General features: G+C 44.2%; 1 protein-coding gene across 6 annotated transcripts in view; it reads left to right on the top strand.

The window, feature by feature from the left end:
• Positions 1-4,739, top strand: part of LOC142496744 (arginine-glutamic acid dipeptide repeats protein-like) — a 332,612-nt gene extending 327,873 nt beyond the window's left edge. For all 6 annotated transcript variants that reach the window (XM_075603618.1, XM_075603617.1, XM_075603620.1 and 3 more), the window contains one exon: positions 4,451-4,739. In XM_075603618.1, coding sequence (XP_075459733.1) covers positions 4,451-4,642 — 192 coding nt within the window. In that variant the 3' untranslated portion in view covers positions 4,643-4,739. The remainder of the gene's footprint in view (positions 1-4,450) is intronic.
• The last annotated feature ends 19,686 nt before the right edge of the window (positions 4,740-24,425 follow it).

Genomic DNA, 24,425 nt, shown 5'->3' on the forward strand with positions numbered 1-24,425 from the left:
ACACACACATATACACACACATACATACATACATACACACACACACACACACACACACACACATACATATACATCCTGTTTAGTAGGTTTTGATTATTGGTTCAGTTTATCATACTCACCCACTCTGGTAACACTTTGCTGAGGTTAAATTTGATCATCAGTTTACTTACCTTGATGTTGTTGGGTTATGTTATGTCCATAGAAGATTCTGTTTAGTGCTAACACTGATTGACCGGCGGCCGGTCTGGTAGGGGAAGAGCTAATCTTTGTCCCAAACCCCTCAAGCGTTTACTATCCATATTTACTGACCTGCTTGAGTTTAGTATTCATGTGTTTAACAATGTTTTCTATGTTTGTTCAGCTGGAAGCTTACTGAATTTATAACAGGCGTGTTATGTTACTTTGATTACTAGAGACGGTTTTAATTGTGTGTTCCTAGACGTTGTTTAATAAATTTGTACACTTTATATATATATTTGAGGGCTTTAGAGGGATTCTTTCCACTTTTGTAGTCATATATTTTTCTTCCGTTGGCACACTCAGAGGCGGTATCCTAGCCTTATTTTCTAACTGACTATAGTATACTTTACACTCAGTCTGTTGTGTGTGCGTGCGTGCGTGTTTGTATATATTATACATATACACTTAATAATGGATTTAAGATAAAAGGTGGCACTGTGTGCTCATTTGCATGTCATTTCCCAGAATCCCTTGCTGCAGTGTAAGCATTGTATGCTAGCTGATAATGGCGAAACGCAGGGTTGCTGACCTGTCTAAGGCTAAGGTCCCGTTGCACGCGTCCGCACGGCTGGCTTGCTTGCCGGCGGCGCGTGCAACTCGCTGTACCGCGATCTGCGGTCTACAGGATGCTTTTCTCGGAGCGGGGGGGGCGCGGCCATGACGTGAGGGGGCGCGGCCATGACGTGAGGGGCCGGAGCGGGAGGTGGGAGGATTGACTGGGAGGATTGACTGGGAGGATTGACTGGGAGGATTGACTGGGAGGATTGACTGGGAGGATTGACTGGGAGGATTGACTGGGAGGATTGACTGGGAGGATTGACTGGGAGGATTGACTGGGAGGATTGACTGGGAGGATTGACTGGGAGGATTGACAGGGAGGATTGACAGGGAGGGGGGGCGTGGCTTGAGCGGAGGGACCCGCTACTCTTCCCCCCCTCCCTCCACGGGCTGAAGGTAAGTAAAAAAAACACACACACGCAGGCACTCATACATACATACATACATACATACACACACACACACACACACAGGCAGGCACTCACGCACTCACGCACTCATACACACACACACACACACACACAGACAGAGACAGGCACGCACACAGACAGGCACACTCATATATATACACACACACACACACACACACACACACACACACACACACACACACACACACACACACACACACACAGGCACTCAGGCACTCAGGCACACACATACACACACACAGGCACTCAGGCACTCAGGCACACACATATACAGACAGGCACTCACCTGCTTTCACTCCACACTCCTCCCCGCTCCCCGAAGCCTCTCCTCCTCCCGCAGCCTCCCCTCCCCATTGGCTCACAGCCACACCACGTGACGCGTCGAAGCTAGGAAACACCATTCTGTGGTGTCTCCTAGCGGCTGACGCGCCACAGCGTGTAGTCAGCTGTGCAGTCAGTGGGGACCGGGACCGACTCGCGAGGATTCCCCTGCTGGTGGGGAACTCGCTACATTGCCGCCCGCGCCAACAAGCGCAGCGGGTCCCAGGCCTTAGACATGTGAATGTGCTCGCAAGTAATATTTTTATATACTATATACGGTGGAGGGTTTTTAGTCACCTTTTCACCTACCATAACACACATACACACACACAGTGGTTGACAAATCACCAAAAAATCTACTCGCCACACAAAAAAAATCTACTCGCCACCTAGTACCAAACGTGTGCTGCATGGGCCAATATTTACTCGCCCGGGGGTTAAATCCACTCGCCCGGGGCGAGCAAATGTATAGGTTTGTCGAACACTGCATATATGTATACATATATACACACACACACATTTATTCCAAATAGGGTAGGGGAAAGAGGTCCTGTCGACAGATGTTCTCCTAAAAGTGGAGATGACAGGGTAGCCCTAATAACATGGACCCATACGCCTCAAATAATGACAATGGTGTGATCAATGGTAGATAGGCTGGGTGGTATGTAGTACCTTGTGGTTGATGTCGCGACACCTGTAGTAGTACATCCTAGTGTACTAACTAAGTTAGAGAATGGTCAATATACATTTGAGGTATTTAACTGCTGGCCCTCTTCAACTCGTGAACAGGCAAGAGTCCCCAGTTGTAGAGAGCGAAGACAATAGTTATAAATATTGTTTTGTTATAACACAAATGGGGAAAAGAATGGGTCACATAGCTTAAAAAACAGCGTGAGAAAATACATTACTGTATAAAACCAGACACTAGGTAATTGATGGCTGGTCTGCCGCAGGATAAGTATCTATGGTACTGTCTCTCGCCCTGGTAAACCTGTGAAAAACCTGACTGATCAGGGTATGGCTGGGAATCACTGCAAAATGGCTGTAACTATCACTATAGACTCTTACTTGGTCTCAAGTTGATTAGGTTAAATACTTAAATGTATATGGAGCATCCTCTAACTTAGTTAGCATCTGTCGACAGCACCTCTTCCCCCAACCCTAGTGCACCTTACCCCTCACCACTATTGTACTACCTAGGTCGAGCGGGCATCTCCGTTCTCTACGGTTTATTGTTCCAAATATACTGATCTTTCCAGCTACTAATAAACAAGTTGGCGTTGCTGGGGGGAAATTACACATGACAATACCACGTGTTTGGAGATATGAATTTAAAATAATTATGATTAATGATGAAACTGATGCTTTAAAGTAAAAAAAGTCTTTTTGTAATTCTGAAATGGTGTTTTCACTGCTTCATTTTCTTTTGTGCTCGATTCATGTGTAAAGAGACTGGACATCACAAGTCTCCCAGCGGTCGTGTTCCTTCATATGTGATGTTACTTACTATAGTAACAATAAGTGAAGTCTCTTACGTATACGATCAACTACATATTTTTGGAAAAATAAATCCACAGAATGTGTAAATTAATTAATCCCAGAAATAATTGGTTTTGCCAAAGAGTTTACCAAGGATTTGGTAATTTGGGACTATAAGATAACATAGTGATATGTGACTACATCATGTATTGTCACTGTGGATTATTTGTGTCTCACTTTTAATGGGATCTATAGATGTGTATTTCTGGTTGCAGTCACTTCACTTCTCAAACTTTGAAGTGCACGTTCTCCTTTTTCTTTTCTTGTGAGCCTAAATACCAATTTTGGGGTTTTGATTTGAAGATGTTTTGCTAGCACTGATGCCCACCAGTACATTGAGTGCTAGCTGTAGGGGAGCGATTGTACGCATTGTGCGAATATGGACAATAAGATATAACCTCAAAACAAGAATATGTTGATTCTAGCTTCAGTTTTATAATGCTATAAGCAGGTGAGTGGTGACCACAGTTAGCAAGTGGGTCAAGTTACCTTTATTTATATTGCTCTGGTAAGTAGCTTAATTGTCTTTACTATATAGGTTATGTGATTAGGATGAGCAGGTTCTGGTCGGTGTCTTGCAGTGGAGCGGCTGCTGTTGGAGACTCCTGCAATTGACAGACGATATTGTGGTTTTACACCAGGGGTGGCCAACTCCAGTCCTCAAGGGCCACTAACAAGTCAGGTTTTCAGGATATCCCAGCTTCAGCACACTGAGGCACCTATGCTAAAGCAGGGATATCCTGAAATCCTGACCTGTTGGTGGCCCTTGAGGACTGGAGATGGCCACCCCTGGTTTATACATTAATTTTGTGTGCTCTAATCCAGGGGTGATCAAACTGGGGGGCGCGCAAGATTTTCTGGGGGGGGCTTCAGTGGTTAGAGGCCCTGCGCTCTTCCCCAAAGCACCTAAATGAATTGCCAGGGGACCGCACGAAGCCTCTGTAACGTCCCTTACTTTGTCTCCGACGGCTTCGGACGACATGTCGTCATGGCAATGTGGCAGCAAACGACGCTGTGGTGTCGCGTTGCCATGGCACCATGACGTGACAAGACACCAGAGACTCGGTATGGGGGGTAGCATGCAGGGGGTCAGAGACTGAAAAGTTTGCGCGCCCCTGCTCTAAACTCCCTTGTTCAATGTGCAAGGTAATTCACCAATGTAATTTAACTTTGCAGTCACTTTTTAGAATGTATTGCTTCAGTATAAGGCCCAGACCAAGTTGTAGACAAAGGTGAAGGGTGCTTAGTAAGCAGAGATTTCTGTGTGTCTGCCTATGCAGTGGCTTATTTGTTTCCACTGGCTCCTTGTACATATTAGTCACTGACTCGCTTTATTCCTGCTTTGTGTCTTTGTAATGCAGAAAAGGTTCATCAAAGGCTTGCGACAGTACGGGAAGAACTTCTTCAGAATCAGGAAGGAGCTGCTTCCCAACAAAGAGACGGTAAGAGATATGTTGAGTCCATCTTCAGCTTTCCGTATCCCAAAACAGAGCTGTGGAGCTCGCACTATAAAAAAGGGACAAATATCTACATCAGGCCTGCACAACTCGTAAAGTGAGAAGGGCCGAACTGCTCCAAGGAAAAAAAAATTAGGCCGCACGGGTGAAATCATCATCATCATCATCATCATCATCATCATCATCATCATCATATCTCCCCCAGCACCCCTGACTATCAACCTTTGCGATACTCCCCATCTATCTCTCATACCCCCATCTCTCCCCTTCACCCACACACATAATACTCCCCTTCCACATCAAACACACAATACCCCCCTGCACATCACACACCCCCTGCAACTCACATCCCTCTCCCCCCTTGCACCTCACATCCCTCTCCCCCTTGCTCCTCACATCCCTCTCCCCCCTTGCACCTCACATCCCTCTCCCCCCTTGCACCTCACATCCCTCTCCCCCCTTGCACCTCACATCCCTCTCCCCCCTTGCACCGCAAGTCACCCCCCTTGCACCTCAAATCATACCCATAGCGCACCTACCACGCCAAAATATATTTTAGCGCGCAACTTTTACTTAACTGTTTTCTTATTTTGATACAGAAAAAAACATTACATCCCCTCTCCCTTCTCCCCCCCTCCCTCTCCCTTCTCCCCCCCTCCCTCTCCCTTCTCCCCCCTCCCTCTCCCTTCTCCCCCTCTCTCTCCCTTCTCCCCCTCTCTCTCCCTTCTCCCCCCCTCTCTCTCCCTTCTCCTCCCTTCTCCCCCCTCTCTCTCCCTTCTCCCCCCTCGCACTCCCTTTTGCCCCTCCCTCTCTCTCCCTTCTGCTTCCTCTCTCCCTTCTGCCTCCTCTCTCCCCCTTCTCCCTCCACAACTTCTCCCCCAACCACACCACTCCGTTTGCGCCACCCCACAGCAGCCCATTTGCCCCCCCCCTGACCAGCAGCCTGTTTTACACCCCACCCCTGCAGCAGCCCGTTTTTCACTCCCACCCCCCCTTCAGCATCCTGTTTTTCACTCCCCCCCCTTCAGCAGCCCGTTTTTCACTCCCACCCCCCCCTGCAGCAGCCCGTTTTTCACTCCCACCCCCCCCTGCAGCAGCCTTTTTTCACTCCCCCCCCCCCCCCCCTGCAGCAGCCCGTTGTTAACTCCCCCCCCCCCCCCCCCCCACAGCAGCCCGTTTCTCACACACACACACACACCTTAGCTCAGCACATCCTCTCCCCGGTACTAAGCCCCCCCCCCGGCATGCTGTGACCTCCAATCCAATCCCAAAGCCCCGGCCAACGGCATCCTGCTATTGAAAAAAAAAAATACTCACGGCTGCCGCATCCTCCTCATGCTGCTGCTGCCCCCGCGCACCGCCGCCGACTCGCGCACCGCAAAAACCCGGGGGGGGGGGGGGAGGAATCGCCGCCATTTTTAAACTTTTTTTTTTTTTTACACTTTATTTTATTAACTGGCGCCCGGCTGGAGTCATCGCGGGCCGCACAGAGAGGCCAGGAAGCGGGCCGTATGTTGTGCAGGCCTGATCTACTTCATGTTTCCATCTTACGGCACTGACAGTATCCTTACACATGCAAGTAAACCATACGTTCTTATACAGCCCGTGTCTCATATTTACTATAGTAGCTATTACATAAAGGGTCGATCCTTCCTAGGACCAATGTGAACTAATTCCAGTGATATGTTAAAGGCGTCTCATCTGGGTAACGGATACACTCTTTACCCAAGTCTGATGTGTGTGTGTGTGTGTGTGTGTGTGTGTGTGTGTGTGTGTGTGTGTGTGTGTGTGTGTGTGTGTGTGTGCGCGCACATATTCACATTATAAATATATATTGTTTTACGTTATACTTGGGTGGGCTTTGATTTCCTTGTGTGTGATACCTTTGTGTGTTCAGCATGTGCTTATACAACCAGAGTCGCCATCTCCCGCCATCTTGGCTGGTCCCATGATGGCGACAGGGTGGGATAAGGGTAAAGAAAATACTTGATTGACAAAACATTCAGAGGCCCCAAAAAAGTTCAACTGGCCATATATGTGGCATTGCACCTATAAGATACCTTCCGGTGTGAATGAGCTGTCTTACAGGACCGGTAGTGTTTTATTGTAGAGCACCAATTAGTAAACATGCGCCTATATGTGCTCAGGCAACACATACATCTGTGTTTTCAAAGCAAATGTGCCTGTTAAGTGAACACACTGTGCTGTTAGCACCGTAATACTGCTGAAACAGCAAGTACTATGTAAAACGGTAAAGAATGTTATTGCAATTTCAGCATATAACGCTGCTTCAGACTTTACTTTGTACTGAGCCAAACCATCACAGTAGTAATAATAAATAAATACATTATCAGAATGAGTTCTGCTTCAGCTAGTGCTCTGACTGCATTGATCAGTAAATGATTTACATCCTATAGCATTGTGACCTCCTGAAATGATGCAATCGTATCCATGGACCTGCGGTACATGCGTTCCCCATGATGGTCTACTCTATAACATGTTCACTAGATGTAAATGTTAAGTGGTCTATAGCTAATTTTGTCCATTTTGCAGACTACACTATGCAGACAATATACTATATTCATGAACACCTTGAACTCCACTTTTTGTTGCTACTGCAGTAAATGGTAAAATAACTTCAGCAAATGGAAACCACACATCCATATGAAGTGATAGCGACCCCAGTCATCCATATTCTGCCATACATGCCTACATCATGTTGCTATGCCATTTATTGCTGCCCTTAACAGCAGAGAAGGGCAAGCCAAATTTCCTGTAGCCTTAGCTATACTTACTGTTATGTTGTTTAATCTAAAATGATGGCTTGTAGTGCGGCTTTTACCAAAATGAATGTATTGTACTAATGGGAGGACAGCTCAAAATGTCAGAACATTTGCTGCAGAAAGACTCTTGGCCTCATATCATCTGAAATTATACCCACTTCTGTAGCTGGTAGCATTAGCAAATATCTTTAAATACCAAAACCATTATGTTTTGGAAGAAACAATAGACATTCAGAGGTACTAAATGATTAAAGTAACTGTTCACCTTTGTGATTTTACAATCTAAACATTGTATTGATTGAACTTTTTAACATTGAATATTGACTGAATATTTGTTGTTGTCTGAAGCTCCAGAGATAATGTGATACTGGTGTTTTTTTAGTCTTTGGGTATTGGAAAATGGCTGTCTTATTTCACAAAGGGTCAGTCAGTAAATTCAGTGCTCTGTTAGTATTTGACACTGCAGCTGCTTAATTAAAGATTCGTAATAGCAGCCAGTGGGATCAAGCACTTCCTGTTTATAGGAAAATTACGAAGAAAAGGTTGTGGATCTGATGAATTGATGATATAAAAAACACACATTCCCTTTTAGTAACGTTTGTTAGAGCTATAAAAGTAGAATCGTTGGTCCCTGTGTCACCTTCTCAATGCTGTGACCTTGAAGCGATTAAACAATGTAAGAACATTGTAACCGAAATGCCCTTTATAATATAGTAGCAGATCAGTGTTTCTAAGAAAGCAAAACTTAATGAGATTTAAAAAAGTGATACTTTATTTTTTTTTCTTCATGACGAGTCCCCTGCTAAAACTACAACTCCATCCATAATAGTTGAATTGCCTCTGAGGTCCTGCTGTGTCCAATAGAGAGCCTCTAATGCGTGTTTGTGGGATATTGATCTTTAAGAATTTTGGCTGCACCTGTATTTTTGCTAATGTTGCAAATTGGATTTTCAGAGTGATCAAGATTCAGTGGGAGCTTGAGGGTTGTGTGATCATGTCATCAGTGAATTGTATCCAAACATAGACAAACCTGCTCCTTGATCTCAGGAACCGTCATGCAAAATGTGGGTACGATATCTTAAGAGGTGTCCAAATGCATAGCGAGCAGACAGACCACTTTCCAAAATATACAGTAGATTAGTTCCTCAGCTATTCTTTTGCCCCTGGGATTTTGTAACATGCTGTTTCTGGCTTCTATGTCGGGTACTGAACACCAGCTCTCAGACCTTTGTGTTTGAAGCTGTAGGCAATTTTAGGAACAGTGGGACACTTCCAGTGGCATATCTGCGCCGTGAGGGGCCCCCGGGCAACATCGTGGCGTCATGTCGCTGCATCACTTAGGAGCGCGTCACATAACACTGCAACGTCAATGGAGGAGGTTTGCTCTGTTTAGAGGCTCCGCTCTCATCCCCAGCAATCGGTTTTATTGCTGTGTGGAAAAGTTTGGGGTCTCTGTAACCGCTTGTGGGGGTGTTCATCAGGCGCCTGAAGGGGAGGGTCACGACTCCCTTTGGGCCACCCTTCAGCTGGCTCCCCTTGGACATGCCAGGGCACCTCGGGCAGTATTTACGCTGGTGGACAGTTCATCTTTCCCTTCCAGTTGTTCATTTCTCTTGTAACCGGAAGCAGTTTCTTTAAAACCTTCAATGGTAGCAGAAGAGCAAAATAATCTTCCTCTTTAAATACAAATGGGCTTGACGGTGTAAAGAACAAGTAGTATTTAGGCATTGGTCTATTTTCTCTAAGACCCTGAAGTAAGCTAGAAGTTTAATGAAATGCTCTGGATCATTGTGTAAAACCTGCTTCTTTCTGTCTTCGTTTTCAGTTTTACTTTTTATCATGGGGGACATGTAATTCCCCAACCCTCCCTTACAGTCCCTTTTTGGTCTGTGTGGATTTTTTTAGGTGTTTCGACTTCCAAATATAGCTGCCTTTGTTGCCAGAGCTGGATCCAACTGGTTAGAAAATGATTTAAATAAGTTGCTACAACTGCATCTTTATGGCTACTTCTAGCACCGTATCTCCGTCACGGCGAGGCCCATCTTTAAAAGCTCCTCACTGCTTCAACGTAATGTCCAAGTTTGCATACAATTGATGCAATATCTGAAATGCAATTTTTTTTAAATGCTGAGGCATTAAAAAAGAAAGCAGAGACTTGTGTATGTTTTGCATTTTTGTGGAAGTGTATAAAATGGCTGATATTCTGTCCCCAAAATTGACCTTGCTGCCTATCGGGTTAATCTATTCTTTTCTAAGTAGATAGAACTATACATGTGTCGGTATTGCGGTCCTTGCAGGTTAACTGTATATAAGGGGAACTTTGAAGTCATTTTTATCTTCTGTGCACACTAAAGCCAAACCTCACCTGCTACTCTGGCTCTGACCTTCGCGTGTTTCCGAAACCTTTCATTGGAGCAGCGGGTTTAAAAGTAACTTGCAAGGCTAGTATTCTTCTTTGTCTCTTTCTGAGGTGCTTATGAGGGGAAGGTACCTGCTGGGGTAGTTACTGTCGTGGGTTTTATAGAGGTAAGGAAACTGCAGCGTCTGTCCTTTGGGAAACTTTAATGGAAATACTATTGTGTAAGGTGTTTGAAAGTGCGCAGTGTACAGGCATACCCCGCATTAACGTACGCAATGGGACCGGAGCATGTATGTAAAGCAAAAATGTAGTTAAAGTGAAGCACTACCTTTTCCCACTTATCGATGCATGTACTGTACTGCAAATCGATATATACGTGCATAACTGATGTAAATAACGCATTTGTAACAGGCTCTATAGTCTCCCTGCTTGCGCACAGCTTCGGTACAGGTAGGAAGCCGATATTGCTGTTCAGGACGTGATGACAGGCGCATGCGTTAGCTGGCGTTTGCCTATTGGGCGATATGTACTTACTCGCGAGTGTACTTAAAGTGAGTGTACTTAAAGCGGGGTATGCCTGTATTGAGCTCACTGGCATCGTCGCCAGACAATCTCCTCTTCCCCTTATTTACCACTGAGGCGCTGATTACCTCTGTACTTAAAGGAGCAATTCATGGGCGTTTTATAATCATTTTTAACATAGGATTGAAGCAGGGGGTCTCCGGAGCTGAACCCCATTAATTTCAGCTCTGGGGGCCCCCTCCTTCCCGAGATACGGACCTCCAAAGGTGGGGGGGCCTGTATCTCGGCAAAGTTTAAAGCTCCCATGTCACGTGGGCCAATAGGAAGCAGAACCTGATGACATCACGGCTTCCGATTAGCCTGCAGGGTGCAGGAGCTTTGAAACTCCGCCATTACACGAACCCTGTGAGCGGAGCGACTGCTGGCGCCCCCTACGGAGCTCGGTATCTCTGAAAGCAGAGGGTCCCCAGAGCTGAAGTTAATGGGGTTCAGCTCCCCAGACCCCCTGCTTCAATCCGATGTTAAAATTAAAAATAATTGCCTGCTTGGTTTCTCCTTTAAGACCCAGGTCTTTTTCTTGTGCATAAGATGAATACATGGCATACCATGCGTGCTCCGGCTAATAGAGTAAGAAGACATTGAAATAATCCATACCCGAGCTCTCTTGCTAGTGCCAGCACTATCCCCTCTCGCACTTGTCTGTTTTCCTTATGTCACTTTGTTTTTTTTAAGATGCTGGCATATGCAATGCTTCACGTTGTAGCAAATGACATACGCATAATAAAAACAATGTTTTGTTTTTTTAACATATTACTGATGGGCCTGTCAACTCTCACTGGTTTTCTGAGAGTCTTACTGATTTTAGCATCTCTGTCAGTGGAGTCTCACTGATAGAAATCAGCCTTTGTTTGTCAGAATGACCTTATTTGTCCCAGAAACCACCCAGAATTGCACAGATTTCAGACACTGGAGGTTGACATCTATGTGCTGATAGTACCCAATACCCAACATGCAGTATTGTAGCTTTTGGGCAAACATCCAGTTCTTTAATGTTCATGTTTGATTCTGTACGTTATACCTGAGCACATGAGTTGTACCGTATAAACTAAAATGTACAGGTAGTGGGAACTGGACTGGGTTCTTACACATCGCCGGCTAAAAACCATATTGTCTTGTGCTGTCGTAGGCTTCAATATTGTGGTTGAGAGTGGAACAATGACATTTGCACGAAAGACATGTGATACGTGATCTCTGGTGGTTAATGCATTTTAGAGTCCAGGTCCATAGTTTTAATAAGCAAGCAACCGAGAGGCCCATTCAACCATGTCACATGCACAAAATACTTTTTGAAGATCAGGGGTGGCCAACCCCTGTCCTCAAGGGCCCCCAACAGGTCAGGTTGCAAGGATATCCCTGCTTCAGCACAGGTGACTCAATCAGTGGCTCAGCCATCTGTGCTGAAACAGGCTCTTTGACTGAGCTACTGATTGAAGGGATCCTTAAAACCTGACCTGTTGGTGGCCTTGAGGATAGAAGTTGGCCGCCCCAGGACTAGAGGAATCATATTAGGTCATAAGATGCAATATCTCAAGGTTCTGGTATAGTACCCTTTGGTCACGATAATTAAACACTTGAGTGTTGAGATAGTTAACTTACATGATGCAGCTCAATGTATTTAATGCTCTGTTAATTAAGGGAAAACTCTCTTGCGATGCTGCGTGTGCCATGTTATTGCACTAAACGGCTTTTCTTCCCCACATAGGATTCTATGAAATGCCCCAGGTTGTACAGAGCAGATCTTCAGCCCTTTCTTTCTTTCTTTTGTTTCTTTTAAACAGGACACGCTCCCTTCATAAATCACCTACCTAATGCCAGGCCTGAGCTGCTCAGATTATTGAACTACATTTCATGTTAGGATTGCTAGGTGATCCCAGCGAGAAGGCTCTTTCTGCCACTTAAGCATTTTATGTACAGCTGGGAAATAATGCTGTAGGGTTGTTGGACACATGCATCACGCACCTGTCTTTCCCTGTGTGCTGAAAGCTGCCATTACTTTTCACAAGCCTGCAAAGCACATGCACTTCTCATCCCTCCTGGGTGCATTTATTTTCCTCCTCATTTCCCTCGGTTCCCTTCTCCCCTTGACATTTAGAAAGCACTGTTCTTCTTCCTAAGCCCATTTGTATTGCGGAAAAGCTCCCTTCTGCTGCTAAAAATACCATCGCCAGATCCCAGCCCGCTCTCACGCGCACCCTGCTATGTTTTTAACATGCGCTGTGCTGGGATCCGTGCCCTTATTTATGTGGAAGTATTTTAGCAATAATCAAGGAAGGCGTTAGTACATTGGAAGCCATGTTCTTTCTGCAGAATGTCTCATTGGTCCCTGACTCGAAATGCTATGAGGTTACTTCTCCATGTCAGGAAATCTCTGAGCTCCATTTGAATGAAGTGATTTCAGCGCTCCCCTTGCATGTACCAGCAGGCTCACAGCATGTGGAACAGGTAGATGTATGAACGAATGTTGCTAGGTGAGTGGTAATTGAAGCAGTCATTGTAACTGTATTTCTCATATTTCGTTTTCAGAAGTGGAGGATGCAGAACAAAGGAAAGGTCATAAAATACATAATGATCCTATCTATATGCTGCTGCTGCAGCATATGGGTAGAAGAAGTAGAGACATGAGAATAACTTTTTGATGGTGACAGTGCTGGGTGGGGCACTTTATAAGAATGTTAGCGGTACTTGGACGATAGATTTGGGATTTGGAATTTAACTTCTATGTTATCGTCATCTAGTAAGGGAGTTGTACTTCGTGCCTGAGCTTCTCTTGGCCTTATGTCATCCTTTGCATTACGCGCACACAGTCCCTACAAGCTCAAAACCCAAACTCACTATTATATATAGAGAGCAAGCTATTTACTGGGTAGTGACCTAATGCAGGGGTGCACACACTTTTATGTTTCTCTCCTCTTCTCCCCCCCCCCTCCATCTCCTCTATGCGCCGCATGCCCCTAGCCCCCCATTTGCATGCCCCTGACCTAATTTATACAACAAGACAAAAAAGCCTCAATGCTACATCAAAATTACAAATAATTAAGTCAAATACGGTCGGTTATGCTTCTCATAAGTAAGGGTCATTAGTCCATCCTCTGGCCAAAGCATTATAAGCCTGAAATCACGTCCCGGTTAACCCTTTTCTGCGGGTCTTACACTGCAGTACCTGCACATTTTTTCTTGACCCCTCTATTGGAGGTCTACTCTCAATAGGCTGGTCATCACATATATACATCAGGACCTGCCAATTAAAGTGGGGTGGGTGAGCTTAAAACCAAGGAGCATGGGTCACAAACCTCCCAATAGTTGTTTCCAACCTACAGTACATTTAAAAACACACACACACACACACACAGTCCCTGCAGGCTCACAACCCAAAACATCACCCATTGCATTATTCACGATGCATGTATGCTGCAATTGCTGCTGTAAAGGCATACATTGGAGGGTTTAGGCCCAACAATGTGTAATGTGCTAACAGTCTTGATTAGGGGGAAGGGGGAAAAAAAAGAGCCTTCTGACTGTTTATTCTCAGAGATCTTCATGTCTTTTGCATGAAGCCACCACCTGCTGGTTTTCAGCTGGGAAGGACATTTGGTACCCTGTGCTGTTCGTGTGGTTCAGTGCCAGCATTCACACTGGGCAGGATGTTTGGACTTGTTAGGTTTCCTGCAGCGTTGATCAGCCACTGTAAGTTTCAAATCTGTGAACGGCTCCCATAAAGATTCAGCCGTGGCTTCACATCTGTTTCTAGAGGTCTACATGAGGATGAAGTCACCAGAGGCAAATCTGGTGAAAGGGTTATCCACTGGTATATCTAGGACTATTCTGAGTTTAGGAAAAGACAGCAAATTAACAGGAGCCGTATCGTAATATTGACCCTTTTTTTTAACTGTAGCTGAAAGAAAGCAGCTAGGTAGCAGTGAAGACAATGAAAGCAATATTTTATAATGCAAAATTCTGAAACTTTTTGTCACTATTTTTCTTAAGCCTTTAAAAAGAAGCTGAATAGAAAAATATATATAATATTGGCTTTCATCAATCGTTTCTGCTGTGCAAGTTAAGTAATGGAGGGAAATACTGCAGTGCATGTACATTTTCCAATTTTAGGCCAGTTTAGAAAGTATGGAGAGCAGACATTGGGGGTGGGGGGAGGGTGTTGCTAGTTTAAAATGGCATTTCCTCTTGCACACATTTTTCGGGTTTTTTTCTTTGTTAAATGGAGCCGTTCCCTGCCTTTAGGCCTATGCAATTATTCAAGCTGCCGATTTGATCCATTCTTACATGATCGATCGGGGAAGGTCCTTCTTCCCAGGGCACCGAATATATCCGCATATTTCAAAAAGACAAAGTATTGTAACTTTCTAAATAGTTGCCATAGCAACCAGAGGAAGCTTAATACATAAACAAAATGTCAAAGTGGTGAAAATGCAGGAAGAATTATCTAATACTACACAATTCATTTATTTAAAAAACTACACAGGCTTTTTTTTGTTTAAAAAATTTTTATTCGGCACTTATACATTATACATACATACAGATATATCTTAGCCTAATACAGGGTTTTTTGTTTTTCACATTGAGAGCCTCGCCAGGCCTCCGATCCTCTACACAGGCTTTTTAATGAAATTCTGCTTTAACCCATCAGCGCCCTAACATACGGTGGTGTCCAGTACGTCATGAAAAGTGGCACCCCGGGGACCCTTATGACGACCACTATATATATACGTCATTGGCTTCTGCACGTGTTTTATGGGCTGTACGCAATGATCACATCACACTGAGGGAGGAACCGTTCCTTCTCACATCTGGCCCAGCGATCGGAATGGGAACACGTCACGTGATTGATCCAAAGAGCGGTCAAATGATGCTGAAATGCCAGGGAGGGGAGAGTCTGTTGCCACAGAGGTGGCACGACCTTCCGGGACTGAAAGTTGCGGTTGCTATAAATTTTAAAAGCACTTGTGACCTAAAACGTCTCATCTCCCATGTTGAGCTAGTTCACTTGTAATGCAGGATGGGCGTAACCAGCCTGAAACTTTCAGCCTGAAATTAGAAGCAAAAATGCACGATAACAAATATGGATATACAATCACCTTCTTTAGAAGCTCATAGCTAAAAGAAGAATGCTAACTGGAAAAATACACAATTGTAGCGCTACACCCCAAACAAATCAAATATATAAATAGTGTTTACAGTACAGTCTATTGAAACATAAACACTAAATCAATTAATACGTCAAGAATAAAAGTTTGAGTATCCACTTAATTGTAAAGTCCTGCAGCTGAGAGTCCTCTGGGATTATCCAAATCCCATAGAAATAGTCCCTGCAAAATACAGTCCTCCTTGGTGCTAGAGCTTTCACTCGTGCTCAGCGCAATTCATAAAAAATATTTTTTTTAAAGTAGAGAAACAATGTACAGTAACAACCTTAATCAAGGACAATCTCACCCCTGTGCAAAAGGTATTACTAGGTACTGTTCACCAAAATATTCCAATAATGGTGATGAGAATAAGCATACACATAGATACACAACAAGATTATAGACACTTTACAGCCCAGATCGGTGTTCAGGTGTAGCCCAATTAGTCTTGATGTAACCCGTTACACAAAAGTACATATAAATTGCACCGTGAATGATTACTAATCAAGATACACTCACACATTTGGAGTTAGATGAAGAAAATGCACCTCTGGCGGCTAGATAAACCTCAGCAATTTTATGTGGAAAAGAAAAAGAAAAACGTAGCACAGAACTGCTTAATGCTACAATTTAATAGAGCATCATATACAACAAACACTTGGACTAAAACTCATGAATTTAAGCCTGAAACCTGGAATTTAAGGTCTCTTTCTTTCTCCCTCTCTCTCTTTCTCTCAACAGATTTGGGATTTGAGTAGAACAATCTACAATTTACAAAATATTTGCCCCATGCTCCAATTTGTAGTAATCCATTGTTTACTCTTTAGAAACAAGCAGCCCTAACAAAATTAGCTGATTTTGATAACGTTGTAAAACCATTTTTATAAAGACTAATATAAAATACCAAACGTTTTTATTAGGTCTAAACTCCCTTAAAGGTCTAATACCCAAATTGTATGCATGTGAAGAATGGCACTGATAATAAAGGTACTGTCACGGGCGACCAGGCAAAATACACCTTTATACCGGGATCATATCATTGAGCAAAGCCAATAAGTAAAATAAATTGTAATTTATTCCATGGAAACAGGCAAACACACCTTGAATTACAATAGATAGAAAAAGATACACTTACTGGGGTCTGGGGTTGACAAACTGACTTTCCTAGTTGAAATAAAGTCTTTAAAACAGTCCAGTGCTGAAGTGGGAGACTTAGAAAACATTCCGGTTTAAAAAGTCCTGCAACCTTCCTCCTTGCAATCGCAGCAAGGCGTCTCTGGGCCCGGTCCGACCCGTTCTTGCCCTTATGGCAAATTGGACTTCTGGAATCACTTGGGAAAACATGGAACCACATAGGAACGAACAACAGCAGAGAGAGTTCTGGGAGGGCGACCAGCTGTCCTATACACTTCGGGACAGGCCGTCCCACAGCTTGCCCTCCAAACAGTGGCATGGGAATTTCATCCTTGGCCACTCACACATTTTGCCAGGTTTGTGAAAGCTGGCACCTCTGGCTGTGATCTGTGAGAGCATGTGCACAAAACGCCATATTGCCCACTCACTATTCAAAAACCCCCACCGGCTCAATGCCACTAAGTCTGGGCTAGGCCACATGGCCCCTTTGAGCGTAGGATGTCAGTGCTACATTTAGCCCTCCTTGCTAACGAATGGTTCACACCTCTAACACCTGAGGCTGGCTTTCTCCCAGACGCGTAGGCACCGAGCCTGGTAGCCATAACTTCGAAATCCCACAGTTAATTTACAGGTTACCAGTACATATACCTATTAAATATAATTCTTTAATAAAATATACTGTGTCCTGTCTTATGGGTGGTAATATATGTCTGTGTTCTGGTGTCAGGGATGGAGTGAGGGTATAATTCACCTACCCTCACTAGCCTCATTCTTGGCACACATTAGAAAAATAACTTTTACATACTTAAACATGCTCAGCTTTATCACCTAGCTGGTGCACCCCCTGAACCCCTATACTCGGCTCAGGGTACCTGGGCATATATTTGGGTACCTCTGCTATACTGGAGAGCCCCTGCTATACTAAGGACTCCGTGTATACCTGCAGATATCTTTTAACCCCTTCATACCCATTTACCTTGTCTGGACGATGCTGCAGCAGGGATCTTGGCGGTGAGTTACAAGAACGCTTTTCATGGTAGGGTTTTGACCAGAGAACTGCGCTTCAATGTAGCCGGGAATCTAACCTGAATGCGGGGTACATTTTTGGGGTCTCCAGTAACTTTTTGGAACCCCGCTAAATAGACACAATCTGAAAAGTTTCTCTGTCAAACCTACCCTGAAACTCCCAGCCTAGAAATCTCCTGGTCCCAGCACCCCAGGAAAGGCAAAACAGACAGAAATATTTAATGTCGCATAATTTGCACACAGTCACAGTAATGCATTTAGGACATCTGGGTCCAAGTGCTGACACTCTAGGACCCCAACACACAGATCAGGGGTAACCAAGTGGGCTTGGCCTTTATTGATGAGCCTGGTTAACCCCTTCACCGTCACAGGTACTTCCTCTACCAACTCCTGAGTCCAATTGAATGAATCTAAAGATAAGTATATGACCCAATGGGAAAAAAGAAATGGGCATGATCAAGAGGATTGGTCCGATTATCTGTGAGGCAAACTCCAGATTCTCAGTCTGCACCATTAAAGAAAATCCCTACTAGGTTCTATATCTGGGTATTGATTGCAGAGAGATTACATTGGATCTATGCAGATTGCTCGACCATTACGTTGGATGGGTTCTGGGCAAGCAGGCACGATGCTCCACATTCGGTGGTAATGTCCTAAATGAGGGGTGCTCAACTCCAGTCCTCAAGACCCCCCCAACAAATCCGATTTTGAGGTTATTCCAGGTTTAGAACAGATGGTTCAATCAGTGGCTATCAACGAGCCTGCTTCAGCACAGATGGCTCAATCAAGGGCTCATTCGAAAACTGAGTTACCCCCTTTTGGAATAAAGTTTCCAGTCCTTTATTTACCAATGTAATAAATTCCAATCATCCTGACGAACCAAGTGTGGCATTACTAGGCAAACCCCTAACAAATGTAGCAAATACCTCAGCGCGTTCAGATATGCTACCAAAACATTGTAACTGTACTCTGTTTTATATATTTTTTTATTATAATAATTTTATAATAAAAAATGGTGGTCAACCATTGGGGGAGAAATGCTATTTACTTATTAAATGATAATTAAATGTAGTATGTACCCCTCCAAATTTCTGCTGTACCTTCAAATTAATTTCCCTGGCTTTTGCAACCAGCTGAGAGAGTTGCAACATAGCCACCTGAGCAGGAGCGAGAATTGCCCACGTCAGAATCTTGCACACCGAGCCAAGTCGGTAATTACCAATTCTGTTGCTTCATTACATTTCATCTTGGCTCTCTTGTAGGTTGAAGCAGCCCTAGTTGTCGCTGACGTGGAATAATCGAGTCGAATCAGGGCAGATTCTGTGTATAACCCGTTCAGGAGAACAGGATGGGTGCATCTTGGCCACCCATTGTGTTCTGGTGCCTCTTGTCCTCTGCCCTGATCCACGTAACCAAAACTGCCCTATTCTTTTGTAATGAGAAAACGGCTTCTTTCCCTATTGTGCCCATTTTTATGGCGCATGCGTATCCCCTAAAAATGAGTGATTCCCTGAATAGAACTGCTTTCAGACGATTTCAACCTTGGCTTCTAACCCACTGTAATAACTAACAGACCTATTGCTTCCTTTTAACTTGAGCTTTTTCAATCATCAGCAGCTGCATCTATTAAAGGGCACCAGTCATATTTTGTTGTATTTGATCATTTGGGAGCTGCTGATCATACTTGGTATTGCTATGTTTTGCAGCACGTTTTCTTTTGGATTCCAAACACAGACTTCTGCTTGTAATGTAATCACGGTCTGCATGCTGCAGTTGATCTGATACGTCTGGATTTTGCTAATTAGTTTTAACGTGTAGTTTCCGTAGATATTACCAGTGTTCGTAATATGTGCAATGATCCTGAAATTACCCACCATCGCTATTGGAAGGATGGCATTTTACAGCCTTATTCTGAGATGGGGTTTAATAATTAAGCTGCGATTTAGTTCTGATCGGGGCACTAACATACAGAAACTCCCATTGACGTGAATGTGAGTACCCCGATTGGCACTATTGCGTTTAATGTATACCTCCCTTCTGCCTGTGGAGGTCTATTGGAAAAGGATCTGGGTCGGATGCACCTTCAAAGCAATGTATTGTGTCGCTGAAGGGGTTATAAAGGAAAAATAAAAACCTTGGCTGCTACCAACCCCATGAGAGCAACTTTTCTCTGGCTCATTTATTGCTTGGAACGGCTCTGCCTCATCTGCAGATATGTTGTCATCCCCGGTTTTCTGGGACATAGGGGAGGCAGAGATGAATGTAATGAGTGCGCCAGCAGCTTTTTTCCTGCCTGCGCCTCATTCCTACAATGCCTGCTTGTATAAATAGAAGGGGGAGAGAGAGAGTGGGGAGACTGCATAAGCAGAGGCCTGCGTGGTATAAAATGGAGTGATGAGACATCCGCCTTCGTGCGCAGGCAGCAGCCGTGCATCCTGGATCATCCACGGCTGGCTGGAACTTTAATAGCAATCATCCCTTCAGGCTTTGTTATTTTCCAGACACGACGGCTGAGCTGAGAGAAATGTTTTCCACACAACCTTGTAGCAGATGTAGTGCCCTGGTGGTGCTGTAAGAAATGTCGCCCATTATTCACGGCTCCCTCCCAGCCATCTCTAACCGGCTCCATAGCTGGTACAATTATAAATGTTGTTTGTGTGCTCATATTGAAAGCTAGGAAAATGAAAGGGAAGGAAAATGGCCTAATAAACATGGAATGTAAGTTTAATTTTTGGTCACTTTTTTTAAAGCGGGATCTCTTGCTTTCCAGCTCTACATCTAGTTCTTCAGTCTCTAATTAATCCATGAATCCATTGCAAAGTTATTTAAGTTAATTATAGTAAGTGTTTCCCAAAACAAGGATGCTTGCTCCACCCCCATCACTATTCTAATTGGATTGGGAGATTAATTTAGAATGCAATGTTAATTGACTGTAGTTTCAATTTGCTAGGTCACCAGAAAATCCTGATTTCAACTAACCTCCATCCTTCAAACTCTACAGTGCAACAATTTCCCCTGTTATAACTGCTCCAATAACATTCCCAAATGACAACTGCAGATGTTTGTGCCTATTAAGAATTCCTTTTAAATCCTAATTTATTTGTATTTATTTTATCCACTGTAATCAGGATGCGGTTCTCATATATTTAATGAGGAAGGTTTATGTAACGTGAGTTTTTGTTCATGTTGGTTTCATCCAGCGATATAAAGCAGAACATTGGTGTCATGGAGAGATGTAGCCCTCTGGCTTGGTTTCAATCTATAAAATGAAAAATGTCTGCAGTAGACTAGCTTTCAGCTTTTAAACCTTCCAGCAGAGTCAGAAAACTTGAAATGATCTAAAATTGGAGGAACTGGGAACTAACAGACACATTCTGCATTGCACAAATGACACCTGGAGAGCGGACCTCTAATGTCCCATATTTGGGTTAGATCAACTTCAAAATGTTTACGTTTTTTTAATTGCCAGATCAATCTGTGCTGTTGGAAGGTTGTGCTTTGTATATAACCTTTGCTTACCCGCAGCTAGTCCTCAGGAAGGGCGATGAGACGTATTCATGTCTTTGTATGCTCTTTATAAGAAGCAATTTGAAGATGAGAGAGGAGTTTGAAGAACTGCAGCTTTCTCTTTGATATTCTGCTTTTCATAAAAAGACAACATGCTGTAGGACAAATGGAGGATTATATTTTCTTGCCCGTTTTAAAGTGTGTCCCCTTTCTCAGCCGCCTGGCCCTGTCAGTTGCAATCTTCATCCCTCGCACATCTCTCCTTAGGCCTCATGAAGCTTTGTTTGCTGGGATAAAATGGTGTTGGATTCTTATTGCATATACAAAGAATATACAAAGGGAGAAATCACATGAGTGTTATTGTTATCGTTTATTTGTAATGTGGCAGCATATTCCACAGCGCAGTATAGAGACATCAATTACATACATAATGACATACAAATAAGGGCAAACATACGCAAACAGATGGCGGTAATGAGGGCCCTGCTTCTAAGAGCTTACATTCTAGAGGAAATAAGGGGCAATATTGAAACATTGTGGCTGCTCATTGTGGGATGGGGTGTTCATCAGGATAGGATATGGTCCAGCCCCACAGCTGATACCATATAGGTTTGGGGGGGTGGATGTTAGGGGATGGTCCAGCTGCACAGCAGGTCCCAATAGAGATGAGGGGGTGGTAGATGTTTGGGTTCCTTGAAAGGGTGAGTTTCAGGTTTTTTTAAAAAAAATGTCTGAATGTTGAGGGAGAGTCTGATGCTGCGTGGTAGGGAATTCCAGAGAGAGGGGGCAGCACGGGAGAAGTATTGAAGACAGGAGTAAGAGGAGGTTATAAGGTGGGAGGATAGGTGGATTTCATGGGCAGAGCGGAGGGAGCTTTTAGGGATGGATTTGGGGGTGGAGGCTGAGATGTAAGGGAGGGCCATGTTGTTAAAAGCTTTGTACGTCAGAACTATGGTTTTCAATTTGATTCTAAAAGATAAGGGAAACCAGTGTAGGGGTTTGCATAGAGGAGTAGCAGAAGTGGAGCTGGGAATGTGGGGTAGACGGCAGCATTTTGGTTGAATTGGAACAGACGGACAATGTGAATGCCAGCTACGAGAAGGCTGCAGTAGTCAAGGCAAAATGAGTGAATGAATAAGGATTTTAGTTGCATCATGAGTGCGGAAAGGGAGTAGCCTATCAATATTTCGGCGGTGTACACAGCAGGACTTAGTGAGTGAATATAAGAAATGAAGGAGAGGGCAGAGTCAAAGAAGACTAGCGGGCTTTGGGTGTTGATGAGATTTGTGGTATTATTGACAAAGCTGGAGAATTTGGAGGTGGGGTGACAGTAGAAGGGGGAAAGAGTACGAGTTCTCTTTTGGACATGTTAAGCTTCTGATAACGGTTGGACATCCAGGAGGAGATTGTGTAGAGACAGTTGGTGACACAGCATTAGAGAGTGGGAGATGTAAATTTAGGTATCGTCGGCATAGAGATGATACTGAGACAAAATTGTATTAGCTCACCAAGAGCAGAGGTGAGAATATTAGAGAGCCATGGATAGAGCCTTGGAGGACCCACACAGAGGGAGCGAAGAGGAGGAGACGCGAGGGAAGGAAATACTAAAAGCGGTTGGCTAGGTAGGACTTGAACCAGGAAAGGGCTGTCACAGAGGCCAGTAGAGTGTGCAGGAGAAGGGGGCGATCAATAGTGTATAAGGCAGCAGAGAGATCCAAGATAATTAGTATGGAGAAGTGACCTTTAGACTTAGCTGTGAGTATGTTGTTGCATATTTTTGTTTGTACTGTCTCGGTGGAGTGTAGAGCGGGGGGTAGGGAGAAGTTCCAGAGGCCCCGCGGTCTTCCCCAAAGTATTTAAATTAAATGCCGGGGAACCGCGCAAGGCCTCTGTAGATTCTCTTACCTTGTCTCGGACGGCACGTCGCTATGGCAACACAACGGCAAATGACAGCCAGAGGTCGGGCCCAACTGCTTTGTCCAATCGCCAGGCCCCCATGTCCCTGCTCTCATCCCCTGTCGTGGACCTGGTGATGAGTGCATGTTTATACGAAGATGGAAATGTGCCGGGGATGGAAGGTTAAAAAAGTGAGTTAGGGTGGGGCTTAGTGCACCAGATAGGGTGCGGAGGAGATGTGAGGAAATGTGGCCAAAAGGGCAAGTTGTAGGGCGAGATGATGAGGAGCACAGAGACCTCATCCTTCGTCACAGGGCAAAATGAGCTGAGGGTGAATGTAGCTGTGCCAAAGGAGGTAGTTGGTTGTATGAACTCTTGATCATCATATCGTACATCTTAAATGGTCTCTTGAGATCAAGAACTGCATAGAAAGCTTATGGGTTTGGCTCTGACCAGTGTTCACTTTTTCAGACATCACATTTTTTTGGTCTTGCAGATTTAAAGGGTTACATGCTTCTGTTTTGTTCATATTAGGTATGGCCCATAGTGTCAAGTTTAAAGATGCTGTTCAGAAATGAAGAATGAATGATGTATGCATTTACAAGCAAAGGATGTAAAACTGCACTGCTGGTTAACTACATTACTCGTGTAAAAGCTGCTCCCTTACCACTTGCATTACACAGAGCATATTCAGGGGGAAGACATGTCCTTCCCTATAAATGTAGGGTGGGGACTGCTTACAAGAGAGATTTGCCTGCGATGCCAAGTTCTTTTAGCTTATGGCAAATATATACATATCAGTAATCGTTATATAGCTTTGCATTTTGGGGCTTTTAAACCGGTTTGTATGTAGGCGGTAGGCTGCACCAAGAGGCAAATGGCACCACTAGAGAAACACAATCCAAGGAGGAGGGGAGGCGGTGGCTTGAAGAGCCGAGGTTGCTGTCACTGCCAGGAGGTGATTTGTGCTTAATTAACAAAGCTGCTTCATGGATGGCGCGCGTGACGGCCCCATATGAATATTTCATCAGAAGACTGCACAGCAGGGGGACATCATGAGCGTATGTTTGTAAATCATGCAGGTTTGTACATCTATTACTGGGCTTTGTGGAACAGCCTGTGTGCTGTACTGCAAAGATTCAGTGTCAGAAGCAAGCAAGACACAGGCTGCAGAACTGGAATACATGGTGCAGTCCCAGCTAGGGTCAAAGTGAACGCCTTTCAGTGGCATTTTGCAAATTTATTGCAGAGGACAGTTGTCGACAATATAACCCAAGGCTGATTTGTAACTCCCCTTCTATTTATTCTTCTGAGAGGGAGGCTGGGTGCATTATTGCTCTGACATCATTAGGATAAAAGGCACAATCTGCCCTCTTCCTTGGAGTCCTGGCTGTAAAGTCGTGTAACACAGTGGAAACTTTTTCACTTGAAATGTTTAGAACTAATTGATGGCT

This window comes from Ascaphus truei, chromosome 6 (genome assembly GCF_040206685.1).
Source record: "Ascaphus truei isolate aAscTru1 chromosome 6, aAscTru1.hap1, whole genome shotgun sequence".
NCBI lineage: Eukaryota > Metazoa > Chordata > Amphibia > Anura > Ascaphidae > Ascaphus > Ascaphus truei.